This window comes from Cimex lectularius, unplaced genomic scaffold (genome assembly GCF_000648675.2).
Source record: "Cimex lectularius strain Harlan isolate CLEC.00 unplaced genomic scaffold, Clec_2.1 scaffold138, whole genome shotgun sequence".
In the NCBI taxonomy this organism is placed as follows: domain Eukaryota; kingdom Metazoa; phylum Arthropoda; class Insecta; order Hemiptera; family Cimicidae; genus Cimex; species Cimex lectularius.
Genome location: NW_019394229.1, coordinates 1,081,220 through 1,102,615, shown reverse-complemented (window position 1 = coordinate 1,102,615; position 21,396 = coordinate 1,081,220). Strand labels below are relative to the sequence as shown.

General features: G+C 36.3%; 1 protein-coding gene across 4 annotated transcripts in view; it reads left to right on the top strand.

Annotated features, from left to right (window-relative positions):
- The window catches only part of LOC106665019 (tyrosine-protein phosphatase non-receptor type 13-like), a 326,390-nt gene that overhangs the window by 269,636 nt on the left and 35,358 nt on the right, over positions 1-21,396 (top strand). For all 4 annotated transcript variants that reach the window (XM_024230375.1, XM_014391147.2, XM_014391144.2 and 1 more), the window contains exon 2: positions 8,594-8,884. In XM_024230375.1, the coding sequence (XP_024086143.1) occupies positions 8,620-8,884 (265 nt within the window). In that variant the 5' untranslated portion in view covers positions 8,594-8,619. The remainder of the gene's footprint in view (positions 1-8,593; positions 8,885-21,396) is intronic.

Sequence of the window (21,396 nt, the reverse complement as noted above, 5' to 3'; positions counted from 1 at the left end):
TTATCGCATTTCAATCTTGTAATTTGAAAATCCTGTAAATAATTGTAACCTCTGAAGTTGATACTGCAAATTCTCCTTTTCTCATAATTACATAATTATTTATATTCTTGTTTATGTTCTTAATACCATGCCATAATAATACTGTTTTTTTATTTTTAACTCTAAATTTCTTTCATTTTGTAAATAAAGTATATCTATCTAGTATCTATATATATCTCTACTAAAGAGCCGCTGGCAAGGCTATGGTTAACGGTCAAATAAATAAATATTTTTTAAAAATGTTTGTTACTCATTTTCTTGTGGGCATTTCCAGACACACTGAGTCCGCTTTAATTATATAACCTGGTTGTCAAATGTGAGAAGACAGATTATACTCAACTATAATTATGTAATTTATCATGCTCCCTTGGTGAAAACAGGACCCGGTGTACTGAAACTCCGGTGTCGAATTATTAAAAGCGAGACAATTTTTCAGTCTCTGGATGTATGTTGTGTCGGATGGGTCGAAAATCGTGATTAATAGGGATCGTTGATTTCTCAACGTTGGACATTTTACATCCCTGTTTAAATGATTAATAATTTTTCTGCTTTTAAAACAATATTGGACAGTTTCAAATACGCCATCACATCATCAATACAGCAGAAAATTTATTTATGTAAATTGGTATTGTTTTATCATTTAGAGAAAGTATTACACAGTGCGTAATTTACATTTGACGCTTCATGCTGTAAAAATATTCCATTTCAATATTTTATCCTCATTTGGAATACGGGAGCGAGTTTTCCTGGGTTTTATTTAAAATTCATAAACAATAACTGAATGATTATGACATAAAACCAATAAATGTTCACTAACTAGAAAATGGAAATGTGCCCTAAGTGAACATAAAGTGATGCAGGATTACCTCAAAAATTCATTAATGTGCTCATAAAATGTTTATGTGCTCTTTTTAACTACCTGAAAATCGCAAATTGATTTTTAATTCGTAAAAAGAATTATGGAATACCGGATCATTAAAGTTTAAGTATTTTTTTTTACCATTGTTCTGTTTTGTAATAGTTTTGTTGCTTGATGGTCTAATTTAATTTAATTTTTCACGAACCATCTTGCCGAAAAATCTCCTTTTAATTCTGAATGAAAAACACGTATTTAAGTTATATATCGAATCACTTCCCGAAAATTAGTTAAAATATATTTCTTAATACTGCTTCGACCGAGGGAAGGAAAAGATAGATATTGATAGTTAGATAGTGAGAGAGAGATGGTGAGAGTGAGAGTGTGGGTGTGAAAGCATGAGAAAGCAGGAGAATGAAAAAATATTGGAATTCGAAAAAGAGTTGGTGATATTTCTTATTTTACCTCGCAAAATTGGAGAGAAAGTAAATAAAGAAGTGAGGGGGAAGAGGGAAAGAGAAAGAGTTAGAGAGAGTGAAGGTTAAAGGGTGAGAGAGACAGAGATAGGGAGAGCCCCCTAAATATGTACAATACAGAGCAAGAAACGAAAAGTAATGAATTGAGATTGAAAAGGAGAGCGAAAGATTAGCTGTGATAGTAAAAGTGAAGGAAAGAAAGAAAAAAGATAATGAGAGAAAGAGACAGTAAAGGCAGAATGATAAAATATAATTAATTCCTTAATAGACAATTAAAAATAATAGATGACATGTTTTATTTTACCACGCAAAATTAGGTATCATGGACTTTTTCTGCCACATTAGTGTTGGTGGGAGAGGGAAACAAGACAGGAAAAGATTGAAAAGTAAAAGGGGGAGATAGATAAATAGATAATCTAGATAGAGATAGAGAGGAGACAGAGTGAAAGAGAGAGAAGGGAGATAGCGAAAAAGATATCATGAGAATGAAATAAAGAAACAATGAGAAAGTGAGTGAGGTATAGAGAGAAATAGAGTGTGAGAGATAGAGAGAGAGTGAGAGGGAGAGAAAGGAAGTTTCACAGTAGGAAAATAAAGTAAAAATAAAAAGGAAAGAGATGAAGTGATAGTTTAATAACATAAAATTAATGTTAAAATCTAATTTTTATATATTAATCTTTATGTAAGAGTTGAGATAAAAAAGTCAGTGTTATGAGCGGGATCCGAACCCACGACCTTCGGCTAAATACGCCGCTTCTCTACCACTTGAGCTATCGTGACTTAGATCCGCACGGACACCAAATTCCTATCTCTTATTTTTAACTTTTTATAAATACTTAATATCAATAACTAACATAACTTTTTTGTCTTATTCGGGAGTCCGAGTGGATCGAAGTCACGATAGATTAAGTGGTAAGAGCAGTGGCGTATTGATCCGAAGGTCGTGGGTTCGAATCTCTCTCGTGACACTGACTTTTTTATCTCAACCAATACCTTATATAAAGATTAATAATTGAAAGAAGTATCTTGGTCAATCGGACCACGAAATCTAATATGTTTTTATATATGTTTCATCATCGAATTCGGGCATAGCAATTTCACCTGAACCAGCTCCAAAAGTGATAAATTTCCATGGTCCCATGGATGGTATAAGTTCACTATCCTTAGCATCTTGCCAGAACAGTTACTGAAGACTTCCAGCTCTGAGAGTCGAGTTCATGTTGTGGTTGCAATCTTCTCTATTTTTATTTTTCTACATAATATGACTTATAAATATAAATAATTATAAATACTCTTTCCTGTACATTAGAAAAAGTGGAGATATTAACAGGGGCTTTATTCCAGGAAATGTCTAGAATGTTGCAATTCTAAACTAGGAATAAATTTTGTGTATAAATATATATAAAAAATTTAATTTTGTGGAGCTTTTTCATGGATATATTTCTTGTCATATTCTTCGTTAATTTTTATTACTTGGATTATTCATCCAGCAATATGTATTTTGCTAGATAGAACTGCAGAATAGAACAACAAAAAAACAACATTTAAGTAACTAAGGATTTTGCTATTGGTACATAACGTTTTGTCTATATTGTGTGCTATGTTTTGTATGTTGACTCATATATCGCCATTTTGTAAATTATGAAATACCCCATGCAGGAATAGTATAATTTGATACGGACATGTCTCAAAATATTTGTCATTAAACTCCATTAACTTTTTCGTGGTATTGAAGTTAAACAAAACGCATCTGCCAAGAAAAAGAACCCGGAAGATGCGGTAAGGTAAGCAGTTCTCCCAATCAAAATAAACGTCGGCTTTGGAAAAGATTCGAGAGCAAACAGCGCCCTCGGAATAAACAAACCCAAATCCACGTGTTTGCTTTTTGGATTACACCATGGCAGAGGTCGAAAGTGTACTTAGCCAATTCCATAAAAAGGCTCTGGGATAAAACTAAATTATTTTAAGGTTTAATCCGTGCTCGAAGTCGGCTCATTGACCTGTTTGTACTGTTTGCATGGCTGTTCGTCCAAATAAACTGCTAAAACATGAATAGAGATATTTGTAATTTATTCTCATCCTTTTAATTTTAATTAAATTGACCGATATATTCTTGCTAGTTGGACAAACCAAAATATAAAATACAAACCAAAATCAAAAAATTTGTCAATCCACATTTTTAATCGCGGAGTTATTTAAGAATAGTTAACATGAAGATTACTGATTTAGTAAACAAACTCCTTTGATCCATGTTTATCCAGTTATATTCTATTCAATCATGGAAAGACATCACCTTGATCCAGAAGTTGGCAATATTATTGTGAGAATGTGTCATGAAGGTCACCGTGGATATCGCAGAGGAAGTTGGCGTTTTTCAGAGTGTGGTCTCCCGGACTTTAGCCCGATTCCAGAGACTGGAAGTGACATTAGAGGCTTGGTAGTGGATCTCAGCGCGTTATGACACTAAGGGAGGGAAATATTGTCATTGCTGCAAGACGGAGCCCTGTCCGTACTGCCCGCCAGATCCTCAATGAAGTACAAGATGATTTGGCCAAGCTTTTCGATTCGTAATCGTTTGTGGGAACTCAGGAATATGGTAGAACGAGTGCTAAAAGAGAACACCAATTAGAATTCTGTTATGTTCACTGATGAGTCGCGTTTCTGTCTGTAAAGAGATAGCAGGCGCTGAAGAGTCTACCGAGAACAGGGTTGAGATAAAAAATGGCAAAAAGGAGGGAAAATTCGAAAAGTGGGGGTGAGATGGGAAGTTGTTGTCCGTGGATCGAAAGTGGATCGAAGTCACGATAGCTCAAGTGGTAGAGCAGCGGCGTATTTAGCCGAAGGTCATGGGTTCGAATCCCGCTCGTGACACTGACTTTTTATCTCAACCAATACCTTTCATAAATATTAATTAATTGAAAAATGTTAATTGGTCAATCGGACCACGATCTGTAATGGATTTTATAACTAATGTTTTATAATTAATAAATGATAGGTATTTTTTATGGTCCAGGTTGTTAGGAGGGAGTGTAAACCATGCTTATCCGTAACTTTTATGACTGTCGCGATAACACTGTAACTTTTGCTTAAAAAACAAAACAAAAACAAACAATAAAATAAATTGAATAATGATAAAAGGAGTTATGACAAGGGAAATATTAAAGTTTCAAAAAAATTAACCCCTGTCTATTTGCACGTCCATTAAAAATTAATGGTCGCCGTGACGTCCCGGGCCTAGTCCATCATCTCTCGAGGTGATGGCTTGATTATATCGGATAAGATGAAAGGTAAGATTTTTTTCTGAGAAATTTCACAGTCATAAAGCTTGGTTGTAACGCTATAAACTGATTACCACTAGCATTAATCTATACTAGTTGAATGTTGTAATTAAATTATAAATATTAAGTACAAATAATTAGTTACTTATGACTTAATACAAATTTAATAAATGAAAAATTATTGAATTTCAACAAAATGGAAAAGTTTTCTAATACCAAAAATAGAGTCTGTTCATTTCTTATGTAAATATTCTGTTACTTTTTGTATTGTATTTATGTATGGAGAGTTTGTTTTTAGACTTTCCTTTCTGGGCCGTATAAAACAAAAGACTGGGCACAAACGTTTAACAATGCATATTCAATTTTTTTCCTTTTTGATGTCGTTTGAGGGGAAAACATGCTTGACACACGGCCGAACAGGATCCCCGTCAAATATTTCCTTGGGAGTATTTTTAGCCGAAGTCGATCAATGTTTTAAATACTTAAAGTTATGGCATTAATTAAATGGTAGTTAAAGTAGTAAGTAAAGCTCCTGATAAACTTGAATAAAACACATTTTTATTATTTTTTGTCTAGTAAAACAATATTTTATAAACGTGTACCTTGCCTGAGTTCAAAGAGCTTTTTGTAAATTTAGCGTGTTATGCTGTTCTGATATTTTTGTTTTCATTGCTTCACACTTTAGCACCTCCATGGAATTTGACCCAACCAAAAAAGCAAAAAGCAGACAGCAAGACAATGATTCAGATTTACATTTAAATTTACGGATTTCTTAGTTTTAATTGTAAATAGAAAGATAAATCTCGCTGCTGTAAACATATCATAAGTAAGCATACAAGAAACAACTATCGTAAATGTATATTGATCAGTAAGTTAGTTTGTTAGTAGTTTAATTTTAGAATAGACATAATTCTATGGTTTTCGTTCAAAACTTCAGGTGTACTTCATAATAATATAATCATAATAATAATCATCATTATAATAATATAATATAATCAAGAATTTCATTTCCTTATCTGCCGTGTATCCGTATTTGATAGTTACAAACGATTAGTTTTTGGCCAAAAGTAAGGTTTTTCAGACCAGCTTTTTTATCGTTTTTACATTCAGTGTATGCTGTTATGATGTTTTCGTTGTTTCACACTTGCCATAAGTAGAACACCACCAGTTAAAAACATACAGTGAAATACATTGAAACTTTTATATTTTCAAAGATTAAACCGTAAACTTGTATATTTAATACATAGTACAGTTTGACATAATTAAGTTATTTGTCTGGATGAAAGATAAGAAGATAAGACGGGTAGTAGTAAACATGTACATCAATAATATCGGTCTGATCGGTCTGTTGAACCACAGAGAATTTTAGATTTTTTTCTAAACTTCAAGCAGAAATTCAATCTTGATAATGGATAATTTTATTTTCTTACATTATGATGATTGTTATAAACGATTAGTTATTTACCAAAGAAAAAGAAGGAATTCGTCGGAATGCGACATTTTGAGTATGCTGATTTACGGTGGTTGGGAGGGTTTTGTAATATTTGCGGGAACAGAAACAGATTTCATCTTGAACAAAAAGATGTTCGAAACGTAAAATGGAGCATCAAGGATTTTTAGTAGGATTCAGGATTGGGACAGTAGGCTGAACCCAGCCATTCTGCAATTCCATATCGGCTTAACTAGCTTAATAAAGCAGCCTTTTATTTTTAGAGGTAAATCAAAATGTTGGTCAATAAGTCATGTAAGACTCTGTATCGTACCATGACTTCATGACGTTTAGCGTTTGTCGATACAGTCCGAGGTACCGCACTGTGTCACCAGTCGGGAGGGGAATATTATTTAAATAGGTTGAAGAGAAGGTCGTTTTACAGTGAAGGTAAGGTGGGTGGGTTTGTCAGTTTTAAATTTGATTCTGTTATTTTCGCTCCAAGACTCTAGTAGTGTAAGATCGTTGAAGGTTTTGAGTGGAAATGACTGGATCGGAATTACTAGAGAGAGTTGCTGAATCGTCTGCAAATGTATGTGTAGTGGTTTAAGGATGTAATCAAATGTCACTTGTGAACACCTGATATAGTGTAAGGGCCAGAATGCAACCCTGAGTAACACCAACATTGGTAGGGAAATAGTCGGAGAGGGAACTTCCTTCAATCAGTCGAAAAAACCGGCCAGTTAGAGAACTGCGCGGTATGAGATAGTAGGTCCAGGCGATAACTGAGCATGAACAGAAAAGCCAAACTCGATCAAAAACTTGGCTTAATTCATAACAGTACTGGCCTAACTCAAAGGAGAAGAAGATGATATATACCATGATTAGATGGCTTTAATTACAATGTCTGACTTGATTTAAAATAAGAAGAAGGAAAAGAGCCGCATGGAACTGGACGAAATTCTTATGTTTTTCAAAATATCCGGCAAAAATTCAGTCTTTCTAATGAAGAAAATTATCTTGAGTGTTTCCGTTTTTAAACCATTAATTTTTAGGATAGAAAAGGTTTGCTTCACTATTTCACGATTTTTTTTTAATTTAGCGTCTGATGCCGAACCGATGTTTTTGTTTTCGTTGTTTCACATTTCACCAGGTACTTTTTCACTTGTAAAACACAAAGCAAACCGAACAACTACCCGTACTTTAAATTTTCGGTTAGTAAATTATTTTATGGTCTTTTCTTTCCCGTATTTACTCTGAGCCCTTAAAAGGCATGAGGATCTTTAACGTCCGTATCTAGCCTTTCGGCCCTACCGTATGTTTTGATTCTCAAGATGAGAGATGACGCACCTCCGCTCACGACTGGATGAATGTTACAGCCGCAAGTTTTGGTGTAGAAGCCACCCCGGCCCCGAGGGCCTCCGCTTGTCCATTCCGAGTGGATAGGGCCGCATTAAGCACCAGACCAGGGGTCGTCAGTGGCCGCAACGGTTTTGGCGTTGATTCGGCACTCATCACTGTAAGGTAAAGGTCCCGAGTTCGAATCCAGCGGCCCTGCATTCGAACCCGACATACTTACAAATGGGGTTTTTTCAAAAACACAGGCACCCCGAGGGTTTATATGACCTCTGCTGCTGCGAACCCTCGTAAAGAAAAAAAAGCACCAGACCGTGTGCCGCTTGGAAAGGGTAACCCCAGGTGCGGAAATGCATCAGCATGGGTCGTCCCGCTGAGCTCCCTGGATAGAGAAGGGACTATCTCCGTAAGAACTTCCGGATCCGCTCCGGGCGCTGTTTTGTTTAAAGTGGAATGTCTAATCACCCCCTAGAGGAACACGGCCCTCGGAAGGAAACCGCTAACGGTACCCCCGAGCAACTGATTCACACTAAGTTCTCGCCAGGAGCCTCGCCACTAAGCCACTACGAATCCATTCCCATTAAGCAGGGTTTGGACTTGGAACATTTTCTGCTACCCCGTAGGTCAGGTGGTTATGCACCCTCCCCCATCTATACAGACTGGACCTGGTACCCTAACCCTCGAATGCCTCTGATATAGCACCGAGAGGCCGACACGAGTCCAGCTCGTGCTTTAGAGAGGTTACCACGCTCCCAAGGCCACACCATTATGTTGTGCCTGGAAAGCGCCCTCTTGCATCCAAGGGTTGGGAGAGGTCTCAAGGAAATATGTCGGTTCGTCAGTTCTCCCTCCGTGTGGAACTGGGTATAATTTTACATGTTTTTTAGTTTTCAGGCAGAAATTCGGTTTCAATAATGATGAATTTGGTTTCTCTAAGTGTGCTCGTCTCTGGTAGTTATAAGCGATTGGTTTTTTTTACCAAAGGAATGACATTTTTTTACGGATTCACGAGTTTATCAACTGGAACAGCATGGAAACCTCGTTTCGAATGTCACCCCTTCGCTTTCACACCGAAACCGCTTCTCGAACCACACAATTTCAAATATTTTAAAAATGCGAATTGCTAAGTTTTTCCTCATGTTGCTTTTTTTTGTTGCAGGTGTGGGTCGTACCGGTGGAGGAGAGATGGGGAGCAACCTGAGCAAGAGGCGGTCTCAAAGCTCAGGCAACCTAACCGGGAAACTGCCGCAGGACAAGTACAAACTCTGCGGCTCTCTCCCCAACCATCTCGACCTCCCCAACAACGACAACAACAACGAAACAGTGAAAGGACGCGTCGAAGATTTGGGCTACGGGAGCGAGAGGTCTCCGGACGATCCGGAGCCGCCTTTCCCCGCATGCCCCGTGCACCACGCCCATTTCATCAAGAAATATCCGTTTATTAATTCAAGTAAGTCCTTTCTATTTTAAATTAAGCAAGTTGTAAACAATTCCGGCGATGTAGTAGTGCTTAACATCAACAGCTCATCAGGTTACGTGTTATGAAGGATCAAACTACTTTACACTTTTTTAATGAGATTTTTCCACGTTTCTGCGAGTGGATGAACATATAATTTGGTCAATATCGATCATTTTTGGACTATTCTGTGACATCAAACCAGCAACAGGGCAAATATATGGGTAACAGGGTGTCTCTTTTTTAGATGGACCGGCTGGATTTCTCTTGAACCAATGCCGATATTTTTAAAAAAACTACGTCTTTAATAATTTTTAGCTTAGTTTCAAATTTTTACCTTTTTCTTGAGAAAAATTATAGAGGGTACCTCAGGCCCAGTTCAACTTCCGAATTTCAAAACCGATCCTATACATCCTAATACATTTACATTTTTACGCTGAAAACAATCGTCCAATCGGAATTTCAATTGGTCAAAAAATGACAATGCTATGGCAAAAAGTTTGGAAAAACGCATTTGTTTGTTTAGTCGTTAATTCCAATAATTTCCATCATCACTAAGGTAAACATTAACTGCTTTTATTATTTACATTCTGTCATTATTTTTCAAACTCGTATTATGAGAGGAAATCTTAATTCTTGGAAGTAAATAAATTTTACAATAGCGTATATTCCTTACATTCAATATTCCATTCTAAATGAACCGAAGACCAATTTTTTCCGATAAACAGCGAGTTTATATGTACGACTGCTTTATTGATAGTGGTAGTATTGCGCGAACTGCAGTCCAAGAAATTTCCTAATCGCCCCAGAATGGCAATGGTGATGGTAATGAGGATACTAGGAAGCGGGGTTTCTGCTCCCCAGGCACTGCAGCCTTTCGGCATATTGTACCTTCCTAGTTCCTTAGTTCAGTGCAATAGACTCAATCCTTCTCCTTAGAAGTAGCAGGTCATTGACTGCCGGTGCTGCAATTTGATTCCCTAAGTTTTTTCCATACGTTAGGTTAAATCTCCATTGAGCTATTGCTTCGCATTCGAAAATGATATGGGTGGCTGTTTCCTCTTCCTCATTACATAATCCGCAAATGGGAACACTGTTATATATGCCCTTGTTTTCTCCGATGCCAGTGACCGGTTAATAATCAATAGTACTATCACTCCTCTGAGTATGGCCTACTCCAACTGCAGCAGTGAGTTTGCCAGTCTTGGTGTGGGTTTTCATCATAAGTTTATCATGTCTACCGGCGCTAGAGTTTATCCATTTCTCCTTTTTTTTTTATCCATTCTGCAATGGAGGTTTCTATATTTGTTTTTGTTATCCAAAGTATAGGTTCGGGGCCTATGTATGGTCTCGCAGGTCCTCTTCTGGCTAGACTGTCTGCTTTCTCATTAACCAAAATTCCCCTGTTCCCTGGCACCCAAGATATCATCAGGTTGATGTGTTTCCCCAGCCTTTGGAGATTTTGGTTGCGTTCATCGACTGATTTTAATGTGTTTTACATGCTAATGATTTAATGCTTTCCTATCAGATCTTATGAGGATATTTTCGCCAGTGTAACCATTTTAAACATTTTCTAGGGCAGAAGCATTGATGGAATGTATTTCTGCTTGAAAAACCGAAGTTACTTCCCTAGTGAGTTTGAATGCTCATATCTTGGGCTTGTAACAAAAATACCCGATTCGGTTTCTTCGTTTGTTTTGGAGCCATTGTATACCATATCATTGACTCTGATGTTTTCTTGAGTTCTTCCTTCCCTTTATAGGATTTTGTAAAGAATGTTTCCGGGATCATATAGTCAGTTGATCCCCCAAGAGTAAACCACAAAACGTTTATTCGTGTTGCTCGCAATATGAGGAGGTACGGATCAGTTGTTGTTCCATCATCAAGAAACCGGCAGCGTAATTTCCACGAAGAGCTGAATATTTTACTTATGTTCGCGAAAATCCGATTTCCTCTCTCCGAAATATTGGAAGGGTTTTAGGTTTAAAAAAATTAGAGATGAACTCCGGACTTACTATTTTAAGCCGTATCGCCCTCATCTGGTCCAGGGACTCCGGGACTCTGATTATAACAGGCGTCTAACGTTCCTTGCACAATTTTCGATTTGGGAGGCTGAAGAAAACGTTCTTCTATACATAGTTTGTTTTGTGTAACTAATAAGAAAGAGGAACTAGAACACTTTGTTTGAACAGTAGAGATCAAGTAGAAGGAACAGGTGCCTCGTTGCTAATTTATACTCTTCTCTCGTCTCCTTCAAGCCCATTTCGCCGTATATTCTTTAATTGGCTTTGCAGCAGACTCCGATGTGATCCGGACAAATCGAATAGACTCCCAGCTGTAGTTAGTGCCTTGTCTAATTCTGTAAACTTTCAAAAGGCGACAGGTTGATTCTCTTAACTTTTGTTTATTATTTATGAAACGAAAGGTAAGGTAATCAATGACGAAAATACGGTCGCCGTTGGTGATAACGGGTTTCGACCTATGGATATTATTACGAGCTGGCCATTACGGCTAATGGGCGACACTGAGGAAACTCCCTTTACAAATTGTATTACCCACTTTCCTCAAAACGTCGGGTAAAATTAGGGCGACTCGAATGCTTAAAGAAAATCTCATTAATAAAAAAATAAAATGTTCATCATGGGATTGGCCTTTGTTTTCTGTTAGAACGATAATTTCCAAAGGGATTTTTTTCCAATTCCTAATATTTTTATTTAGGTTTTTTTTTTGGGGGGGGGGCAAAAAATAAAGCTAAATTTGTTGTATCCTAAGTTGCCTATTCACGTTCATACGATTAAGTGAAATGCAGGTTACCAATTTCAGTTTCTATCAAATGAAACGTAACATATTCATTAGAAACCAACCGAATAATATTTTCTATGTTTAACAAAAAGACTTCTAATAAGTAGAAAAAGTGTCCAATTTTACAAAAATAAATCATTGCTCAATTATCTTTAATTAATTTGCCATGTTACATCTATTTTTATATTTAATTAGACCTTAGTTGTATTTTTATTAAATGTAATAAACGTATTGAATATTCAACATATATAATTTTTATCTACAAACTTATATAAGCATGTGTTTAGATCTCAAATTATATAATAAAATTTTTTGCATTCATAATTATTTTAAAATTATTTTACATTTAATTTAACTGTATTTAATGATTTTTTTAAAAGTAAAATCATTATAATAAATCAGGCACTCTTGGTTGTTAATGTCAAGATGTTTATTATTGTATTCATTTATATACAGATTTAAAAACAAAAATTATTTATATATCAAGCATCCATTACTAATATCGTAAGTAAAAACCTTTTATATAGAAATACTTTTGTTTCGTACATTTCTAAATATATTTCCGAATTTATTACAGCACATAATTATCAGCCAATAATTAAATTGCTTTTTCATTTCTTTTGTGTAATTTATATTCGAAAAGGAAATAATTAATAAAACTGTTTGACTGGTGAATCAGAAGTGATCAATTTTCTTCAAACCGGCCGTCTCCGGTTCATCAGTAATTATTTTTAATTATTTGAACCTCTACCGACATCGTTTCTACTGCATTATCAGTTCAAATAAAACAAAAAATTGTAACGTTTGCTTAAAAATAAAACCGATAAAATAACGTTCGATTAATAAACAAAAATAAAAAATAAATAAAACAAAATAAAATTAATAATAGAACCGCTAGTCTAAATTCATTTCATCTACTAAAACAAAAAATATTTCTAAGCTGAATATAAATCTTTTATGTTTGAGACAGCCGTTGGTTGATTATGTTATATCGAAACTTGTAATATGGCATTTTTTCGTACATGTTTATTATTTTCTTTATTCCCATCTTTTTGTTTTGTCTTATTTTACATTTTCTTCTGCGGATTTTAACATTAAAACTAAAGCACCATGAAATAAATAGAAGTAGAATAAGAGCAACTAATAATAGGAAATTTCCAAAAAATCTATGACAGGAACGTCTCCGCAAAACGTTGATTGTTGTCTGGGTCCCGGGCACAGGTCTGGAGGGTAACGAAAAGGCGAACGAGGCGGCTAAAGTCCGGATGTCCCAAGCTAAAAATATAATTTAAAAACCGATTAAAATAAAATGGAAGCGTCGGTGGGCCGGATCGGCAGAGAATCTCTCGAATATCAAGAATACTGTTGATGAGTGGCCCTAGGAGGACTTGATTCGTAGAAGAAGGTTAATCTTCACCCGATTAATAATAGGCCATGCGAGGATGAAACGCGAAAAAAACCCGCGTATATGTCCAGTTTAGAGAACAGTTTCGCAATGTGTGCCACCTGTTTGAAGGGTGCAACTCCTTGGCTCCATACAGAGAGCGTGTTGGAATACCACCCGATATGAGAACGGAGCTCATGCACGGTAGCGAGTATCTTGGTTTCCTATTCCTATTTTTGGAGTGAACCGTTTGTTTTATTACATACAGTAATGATAGTTTTCAGTAGTTTGTGTCCCAAGTGATTGTTGAGAGTGAATGTATTTATTGGCTTGATGTGCAGTGTGAGAGTGCCGATGACGGAATTTTCAGAACCTCATCGACAGTCAATTAGGTTAGTTAGAAAAGAATAATGGAGGAATATCGATACACACCACCCTAATTGAGGGAATGGTTTGTAAATAGGAAGAACATATTTAATATGAGTGAGACTGTGAATGGGTTTGGGATCAGGAACTGATTGCGTTGGGTGCTGAAATTACCTAGCTGTTGACTGCACTCGGAACCCAAGCTTTGCTGGACGGATAAGATGGAAATTACTGAAGAGATGCCATGAAGAACTTGATAAACAAGTGACTGCTTCAATATTGCATAAATGCCTCAATAATATGTTCCTGGCATAAAATAGAAAATTCCTATGGCTTTCTCTTTCGGGAAAAGGGTCTGCGGTGGCCGAGAGGTTAGGGCTCCGACTCGATTTTGCCACGCTAGCGATTCTGGGTTCGAATCCCGGCAGAGTCCATGGCTTTTTAATAATAGTACAATAAAGTAGAAAGTAATGGTTTCATCCCTTGTCCGTGATATTCAACGGATAGTTTGACGTTAAATCCACCTGTATGACAGGAATTACTTTACTTACTTCTAATTTATTATTGATTCTACTGGGAACTGGCAGTCCCTAGGTTTCCGATTTCCTAAGCTAACTTCAGTAGATCATTAAAATAACCTAAGTCTAACTTTTTTCGTTCTTTCAGATGATTGTGTGAGTACTATCATTAAAATCAACTATCAAGTAAAGAAGTATGAAATCATCTTGAGATCTGTGGGAGTGATAAACCTGTGGATTTGTCGTTTTCCATCCTTTTTAGTTTGCCTCCCTGCGCTATTTTGGTTTACCATACGCGTTTCGGCTTTCGACAACTCCAGAGGTCAGTTACTCTTATAAACAGAGTGAGACAATGAAAATAAATATACAAAAACAATAAAATAAACTGCTGAAGTCATCTTAGATGTCGTAATGCGCCCGACAGACCACATCAGCGAGATTAGGCGGGCCAAAAATGATAGGAACGACAAAACTACAGGTTCATCCCACCCCTCAGAGCCCGAGATGAAACCGCAATCTCAGCTTTTCTCAGCGCGCGAAATAAAAAAAAATAGTAATAATATTCACCGTCACGAATGGTAGTAAAGTAAGATAATAAAAAAATCCAGCAAATCTCGTTTGCGTTTAAGTTCATAACATCGTTTACCTTTGTTTGGCTAAATATTATGCCCTCGTGGTCAACCCATTTATAAGGGTGCTTTAGCCCAAACAATATAAATATCCAACTTTAATACTATCTTTGGATTCTTTACATGCAAAAAACGGAATAGACTAAAAACTAAATTTATAAGAAATTGTTGTTATTCCAATTAAATTTCTTTATTAAGTTTATTACTATTACTATTATTTATTTATTTTTAGGATATTTAACCCTCAGGATATCGTTTTAGAAAAAAAGCCCATTTTTAGGTGTCGGGTCCTAATTCAGGGCCACAGGAACCGAACCCTGACCCTTTACCTTGCAATCTTGCGCCTACCGACGCCTCTCAGATAAATTTCGAGTTATAAAACTTCACACAAAACAAATTGTTCATAAAAGTTTGTAGATAGACTGTGACTCACGATACTGATAAAATGTTTGCAGTACTATTAAAAATTCGTCCTAATCTGACATGTTGTTTGCCAATACGTATTTATTACTTGTCAGGAAACTTTGTTTGCTCTTTCATTACAATCTTCAAACTCTTTTCTACCTGCATTGTAAACATAATACACTCAATCCTTTTTATAAGTCTGAAAAAAAACCACTTCATCGATTTTGTGAGTTCCAATCCAGCAGTTACAATTAACAATTATATCGACATCAGTACTGAAATTGGTCGCCGTATCTTCAAAGAAGCTGGCTTGCGAGGAAGAGAAAAAGTTAAAAAATTATCAGGTGGACATAAAAAAACTGATATTAGCCTTCGCGACAAATCATGTCCTCTACACGGAAAATGATTGGTCAAAACTTGTATGGTCTGTCGAAACCAAAATTAATAGATTTGCGACTGATGGCAATGAGTGGATGTGAAAAGAGCGAAATGTAAAATTAAGGGCGAGACATATTAAACCAACAGTTAAATTTGGGGGTGGAAGTATAATGGTATGCTGCATGACAAAAGGGGTTGGTTTCGTTGAGAAAATAGAAGGGAGACTTTCTGAAGTCGACTATGTTGAGATTTTAAAGCGTAGCATGATGGGAAGACTTAGAAAGCTCAATAAACGCAAAATGGTCATTCTGTTCCAGATCCTAAACATACCGCTCGTGTGACAAGACATGGCATAACGAACATAGGTTTAATTTGTTAGAATGGCCACCACAATCTCCGGATTTAAAGATGTAGATGTAGATGTAATAGTCGCGGTGTAATGTACTGCGCCCTTATCGCTATCGTATCCCCCGTTCTCTGCCTAAAGCACATCGGTGAGTCCTATTTCATCAACGAACTGGATTAATAGGCGCAGTTTCAGTGGTTGAAGCTCTTCTATGGTCACATTATACATCCCAAAACACTTCCTCCTGCGGGCTAGTGTAGCTCCGCAGTTTGTTAGTAGGTGTGTTGGTGTCTCTTCTGCCTCTTGGCAGAATCTGCATGTGCCATCTTGGATTATTCCAATCTTCTTTACGTGTCCATTTAACTTGCAGTGTCCTGTTAGGAATTCTATTAGGATTCGCAGTTTGTTCCTGCTTCCCTTCACACATTCTGTAATTTCTTTTCTTCCAAAATTGGTTGGGATTGTCTGTATCAATCCATTTTCTTTTTGTCCTTCTATCTGTGATACTCGTTAATGGTGTGGGTTCCTATGCCACAGAAGGGTTCGGGTCCTGTCAGCAGTGTAGCAGCTCCTTTCTTTGCATGGGTGTCCGCTTTCTCGTTGCCTTCTACAACCATGTGTCCTGGGACCCAGCAGAGGCTGACTTTTTTCTGCGAAGCTAATATGTTTAGTTGGGTTTTGCAGTTCAGCACCATCCTTGAACTAATGACAGAGCTCCAGATTTAAACCTTATACAGTTAAAGAGATCTGTCACTGATGTTAATGCCAGCATGCAACAAGCAGAAATTGTGGAAAAATGTCGTGACCAAGTGGAATCAGACGTTATTACAAAGTAGACCAAAACTGATCTGCGCCGTGATCATCTCGAGAAGGGGCTATACCAATAATTAAAAGATAACAACTCGTGTACTCATACTATTGATCAAATGTTTTAAAAAAAGTAAATTTTTGTGCTTCTTTAAGTAAATAAAAAAGTGCTGTACATTTTTTGTAGGCTTTCTTAATTCTTCTCCTAAGTAATATGTTATCAACAATGGAGTTGATATTTAACTGATATAAAAACTTGTGGTCTATCTTTCAGCATAGGTGATTTTATCAATTTCGTGAGTCACTGTATGTTATCTTATGCAATGCATAAACTACATTAATTTTTAAATTTATAACAATGGCAATGGCTCAGCTTTTACCAAAAAAATCTAATATTTATATCAAGACATTTTAGTATTATAATAAATTTTTGTCAAGGGCTTAAAGGCGCCTAGATCATTTAAATTATTCAATATGTTGTAATATTTATTTTTGTATTTTCTATTAGAAAAATGCAATTGACTACGAAGTTATAAATAAATGTTCTTATATTTCAATTAAATCTTTCCATTTGCTTAATTAGACTATAAGTTTATTAGTTGATCTCATTCCAGATTCGATTATAGGCAGAAAAGGGATGATAATGCACGAAACTCTAACGAGCCCAATTTTCGGTGCCCCCTTTCACTCCCGGACCGGCTCATTATAGGCCGGTTAATTGTAATTTCTTCCCCTTTTCGGGAGTTTTCGGTAAAAGGAAGAGGCCTAACTGACTCTCATCCAACGATAGCCCTCCTCGCTAATGGGGATGGCCGGAAAAAGGGCCAGCGAACGTTCTACAAGGGAGCCCGGGCCGGTTGATCATCATAACGCCCACGGGCTTTTATATGGGCGCCTTGTTCGCAGCCGTCGTTAACACTCGACTAATCAAACACCGAGAAAAATCAATATAACCGAGATGGACTCTGTTGGGAAATTTAAGTTTTTTCTAAATTTAACCCACCGAAAAATAATTGCGATCGCTTGATTGCCTAATCGTGGGAATTACCTAAGGCCAAAAATACTCCTATTCTTTCTTTATCTCGGTAACTATTAGGCCGCTGTTGATAAGCCAACTCTTGGAATAATATTTATTCAAATGGCAAGCTATGTCACGCTATCTACGATCTCGTGCCATTTGATTTTCTTTATATCTATTTTGGTTTACGCTTGCGGAAGTTTTTTTAACTCTTACGCTTGTTACATATTACCACTAAATAATATTAAAGTTTACATATTATACAGACAGCTTGGGACATTTTAAGCCCACAAAAAAGGCTTTGAGTACCTCAAACGCTTGCTTTAAAAGATAGTTCAATAGGATTATTGCTAAGAAAGAATTTTTATGCAGGAAAAACCTTCAAAACGTGCAATAAAAACCTCGAAATATGAAAAAAGGGTAATAAAGATAAAAACCATTTAACATAGTAAAATTTTATTTACATAATAAAAATTAATTCGTTTTTTCAATTAATTAATCTTTGTATGTAAGCCCATTACGTTCGTGGTCCGATTGACCAATTGACATTTTTCAATTAATTATTATTTATGAAAGGTATTGGTTGAGATAAAATATAATAATCTACCACTTGAGCTATCGTGACTTCGAAAAGGGCTTTTAAGGTACAAAAACAAGAATATAGCTATCATGTCAGATAGCCAAGCAGCCATCAAAGCACTAAGCTCAAATATGGTGCTGAACTGCAGAACCAAACTAAATATATTAGGACGCAGAATAAAGTCAGCTTCTGCGGGTCCCAGGACTCATGGGTGTAGAAGGCAAAGAGAAAGCGGACACCCTTGCAAGGAAAGGGGCAGTTACACCGCTGACAGGACCTGACCCATTCTGTGGCATAGGAACCCACACTTTTAACGAGTATCTCAGACAGAAGGACAAACAGAAAATGAGGGAACTTTGGAATTCACTCATTGGACATACACAATCCAAGAATCTTCTAACCAATTTTGGAAGGAAAGAAATTACAGAATGTGTCAAGGGAAGCAGGAACAAACTGCGAATCCTAACACGACACTGCAAGTTAAATGGACACTTAAAGAAAAATGGAATAATCCAAGATGGCACATGCAGATTCTGCAAAGAGGCAGAAGAAATACCAACACATTTACTAACAAACTGCGGAGCTACACTAGTCCGCAGGAGAAAGAGTTTCGGGACGTACAATGTGACCATAGAAGGCATTCAACCGGGCCTATTAATCAAGTTTCTTGATAAAATAGGATTCGTCGATGTGCTTTAGGCAGAGCACGGGGGATACAATAGCCCTTAAAGGGCGCAGTATACTATACCCTGAAATTACATCTAGATCTGCATCTACCACTTGAGCTATAGTGACTTCGATCCGCTCGGACACTAACTTCCCATATCAACCTTACCTCTTGAATTTTCCTTCCTTTTTGCCATTTTTCAAAAGTCTTGTAATTTATTTGATTCTCGGCGACAAATGAAATGGCCATGAAGAGCTTTCGTGAAGATATACTTCAGTTTAATTATTAAATCCATTACAGTTCGTGGTCCGATTGACCAATTAACATTTTTCAATTAATTAATATTTATTAAAGATATTGGTTGAGACAAAAAAGTCAGAGTCACGAGCGGGATTCGAACCCACGACCTTCGGCTAAATACGCCGCTACTCTACCAATTGAGCTATCATGACTCCAATCCGCTCGGACACTAACTTCCCATCTCAACCTCACCTCTCGAATTTTCCCTCCTTTTTGCGGATCGACTTTCATTGTTTATGATTGATTGTTTATTTAATAGCCAATCGATTAAATCCAGTTTTCAACTCAATATGTACAAATATACAATTAAATGTTATAATTAAATTGTTTTACGAGGTTATATGAACTCTCGGGGTGCAGGCGTTTTGCAAAGAAAACCCCATTTGTTAGTAAGTCGTCACGTACTGTAAGCATGTCGGGCTTGAATCCAAGGTCACTAGATTCGAACTCGGGTCTTTTACCTTTACTACGATCTTTGCGTGGATGGCCTTCACATCAAGCAACTCGTGTCACTCATGAGTGTGAAAATTTATCCGTGCCACAACTAAAACAAATGATTTAAAGAAAACAAAAATCGGTACCTGACCCAAATGAATCAAAACAATAACCTTTTAAAATACGTGTATTAAAATTAAGAAAATAAAATAAAGTGATCTGTGACATACGTAGCTCCTTGCTATTTAAAAAAAAGAGAAAAAAAGGTGCCTTTAACAACTTCCTCGCCCTTTTGGATTTCAGCTCACTCTGCCCGCCTGCGATTGGGGATTAGCTTATCCTTACCCAAAGGATAATCCTTGATGTTAAAAAAAATATTGTTATACCTTACAATGAGTGCATTTCCACGCCTAAACCGTTGCGGCCACCGACGCCCCCTTTAATTAAATTTAAAAATATACAACTAGATTAAAAAATTAGAGTTATGAAAATTTAATACAAACTTAAAATATGTTTTGTTCTCATTTTCCTTACTAAGATTAATTTTTATTTGTTTTCAAAACGTTTTGTAGTGCTAAATAACATTGAAAGCAATGATTCGATCATCGAAGACCCGCCTTGCATGCTGAATTACAGTTTAGACCCTTGCGTGAGGGGGTTGAAAAAATTTGGGTATCGGTCTTCAGTTCACTTTGAACATTCGGTACTATGAACTTAACAGGCTTTATTTTTTAAGTGGTTTGCTGTGCTCCCAAGACGAAGAACGATTGAGAAATACGCATAAGGTGTAACATAGCGGATCGGCGGTTGTTGACAAATTTTTTAGAAGATTTTAGGAATTCGAACCCAGGACCTTTACCTTACAGTGATGAGCGCCGCGTCAACGCTTTAACTGTTCCGGCCACCGTTGCCCCTTCTGTTATTATAATTACATACTATATATCAAAATAAAATCCTTAAATTTGTTTTTTATCTTATCTCATAACCCCCTCTCAACGGAATTTACACAAACTTTTGTTTTAGATTTTTGTTCTATTAATTAGGTTTTACATAATGAACCGCTTGAGAAAAGAAAAACTGAAATATACAGAAAGGTTTAGGGTTTTATAGCACCCTTGAAAAAATGTTGGGCCGTTCATAAGAGCTTAAAATGTAAAACTTTTTGTTTTTAATTACTTTTTAAAACATCAAAAACAACTTTTCAATTCGCGGTACTAACTTTTGCCAAATATTAATATACATTTAATATCACTATATGCTATAATACCCTCAAGATAAAGGTAAAAAATATATTACTGTTATAAAAAAAACTGTTCAAACGATTTTTTGCTTAACGTATATTGTATGTCGATAAATAATATTCATATTATTGTTTTATTCATGCATACTAGTACATAATAATACAAAACATGATCACAATACGTTTTATCACACGGGCACAGCACTAACACACGGATAAGCACTGCATCCGGAGGACACATGCCATGAGAAACCAGCCAATGCTCACGTTTGTACAATTAAGGGACAAGGAGCTCTCAATAATAATAATAATTGTTTTCGTTTGTGCAGAAAATAAAAGAAGATCCTTAAAATTGGGCTATAAATCAACTAATCAGAAAAAAGAAAAGAGATAGAGTAAGATAGTCGATGGCGGAATATTAAGTACCCCATAAACCTTCAATTAAGTTGATAAGAGTGTGGATGGGTTTGGATTTAGGAACTGGTTGTGTTGGGTGCTGAAATGACCTAGCTGTTGACAGCCCCTGGAGGCCAACCTTGGTGACTGGATAGATAAAGTTAAAACAAACCAGACTGGCAACACCCTTGGTTGGTAATTCTCGATGACTGTTGTTAATTGTTTGTAAAGTACA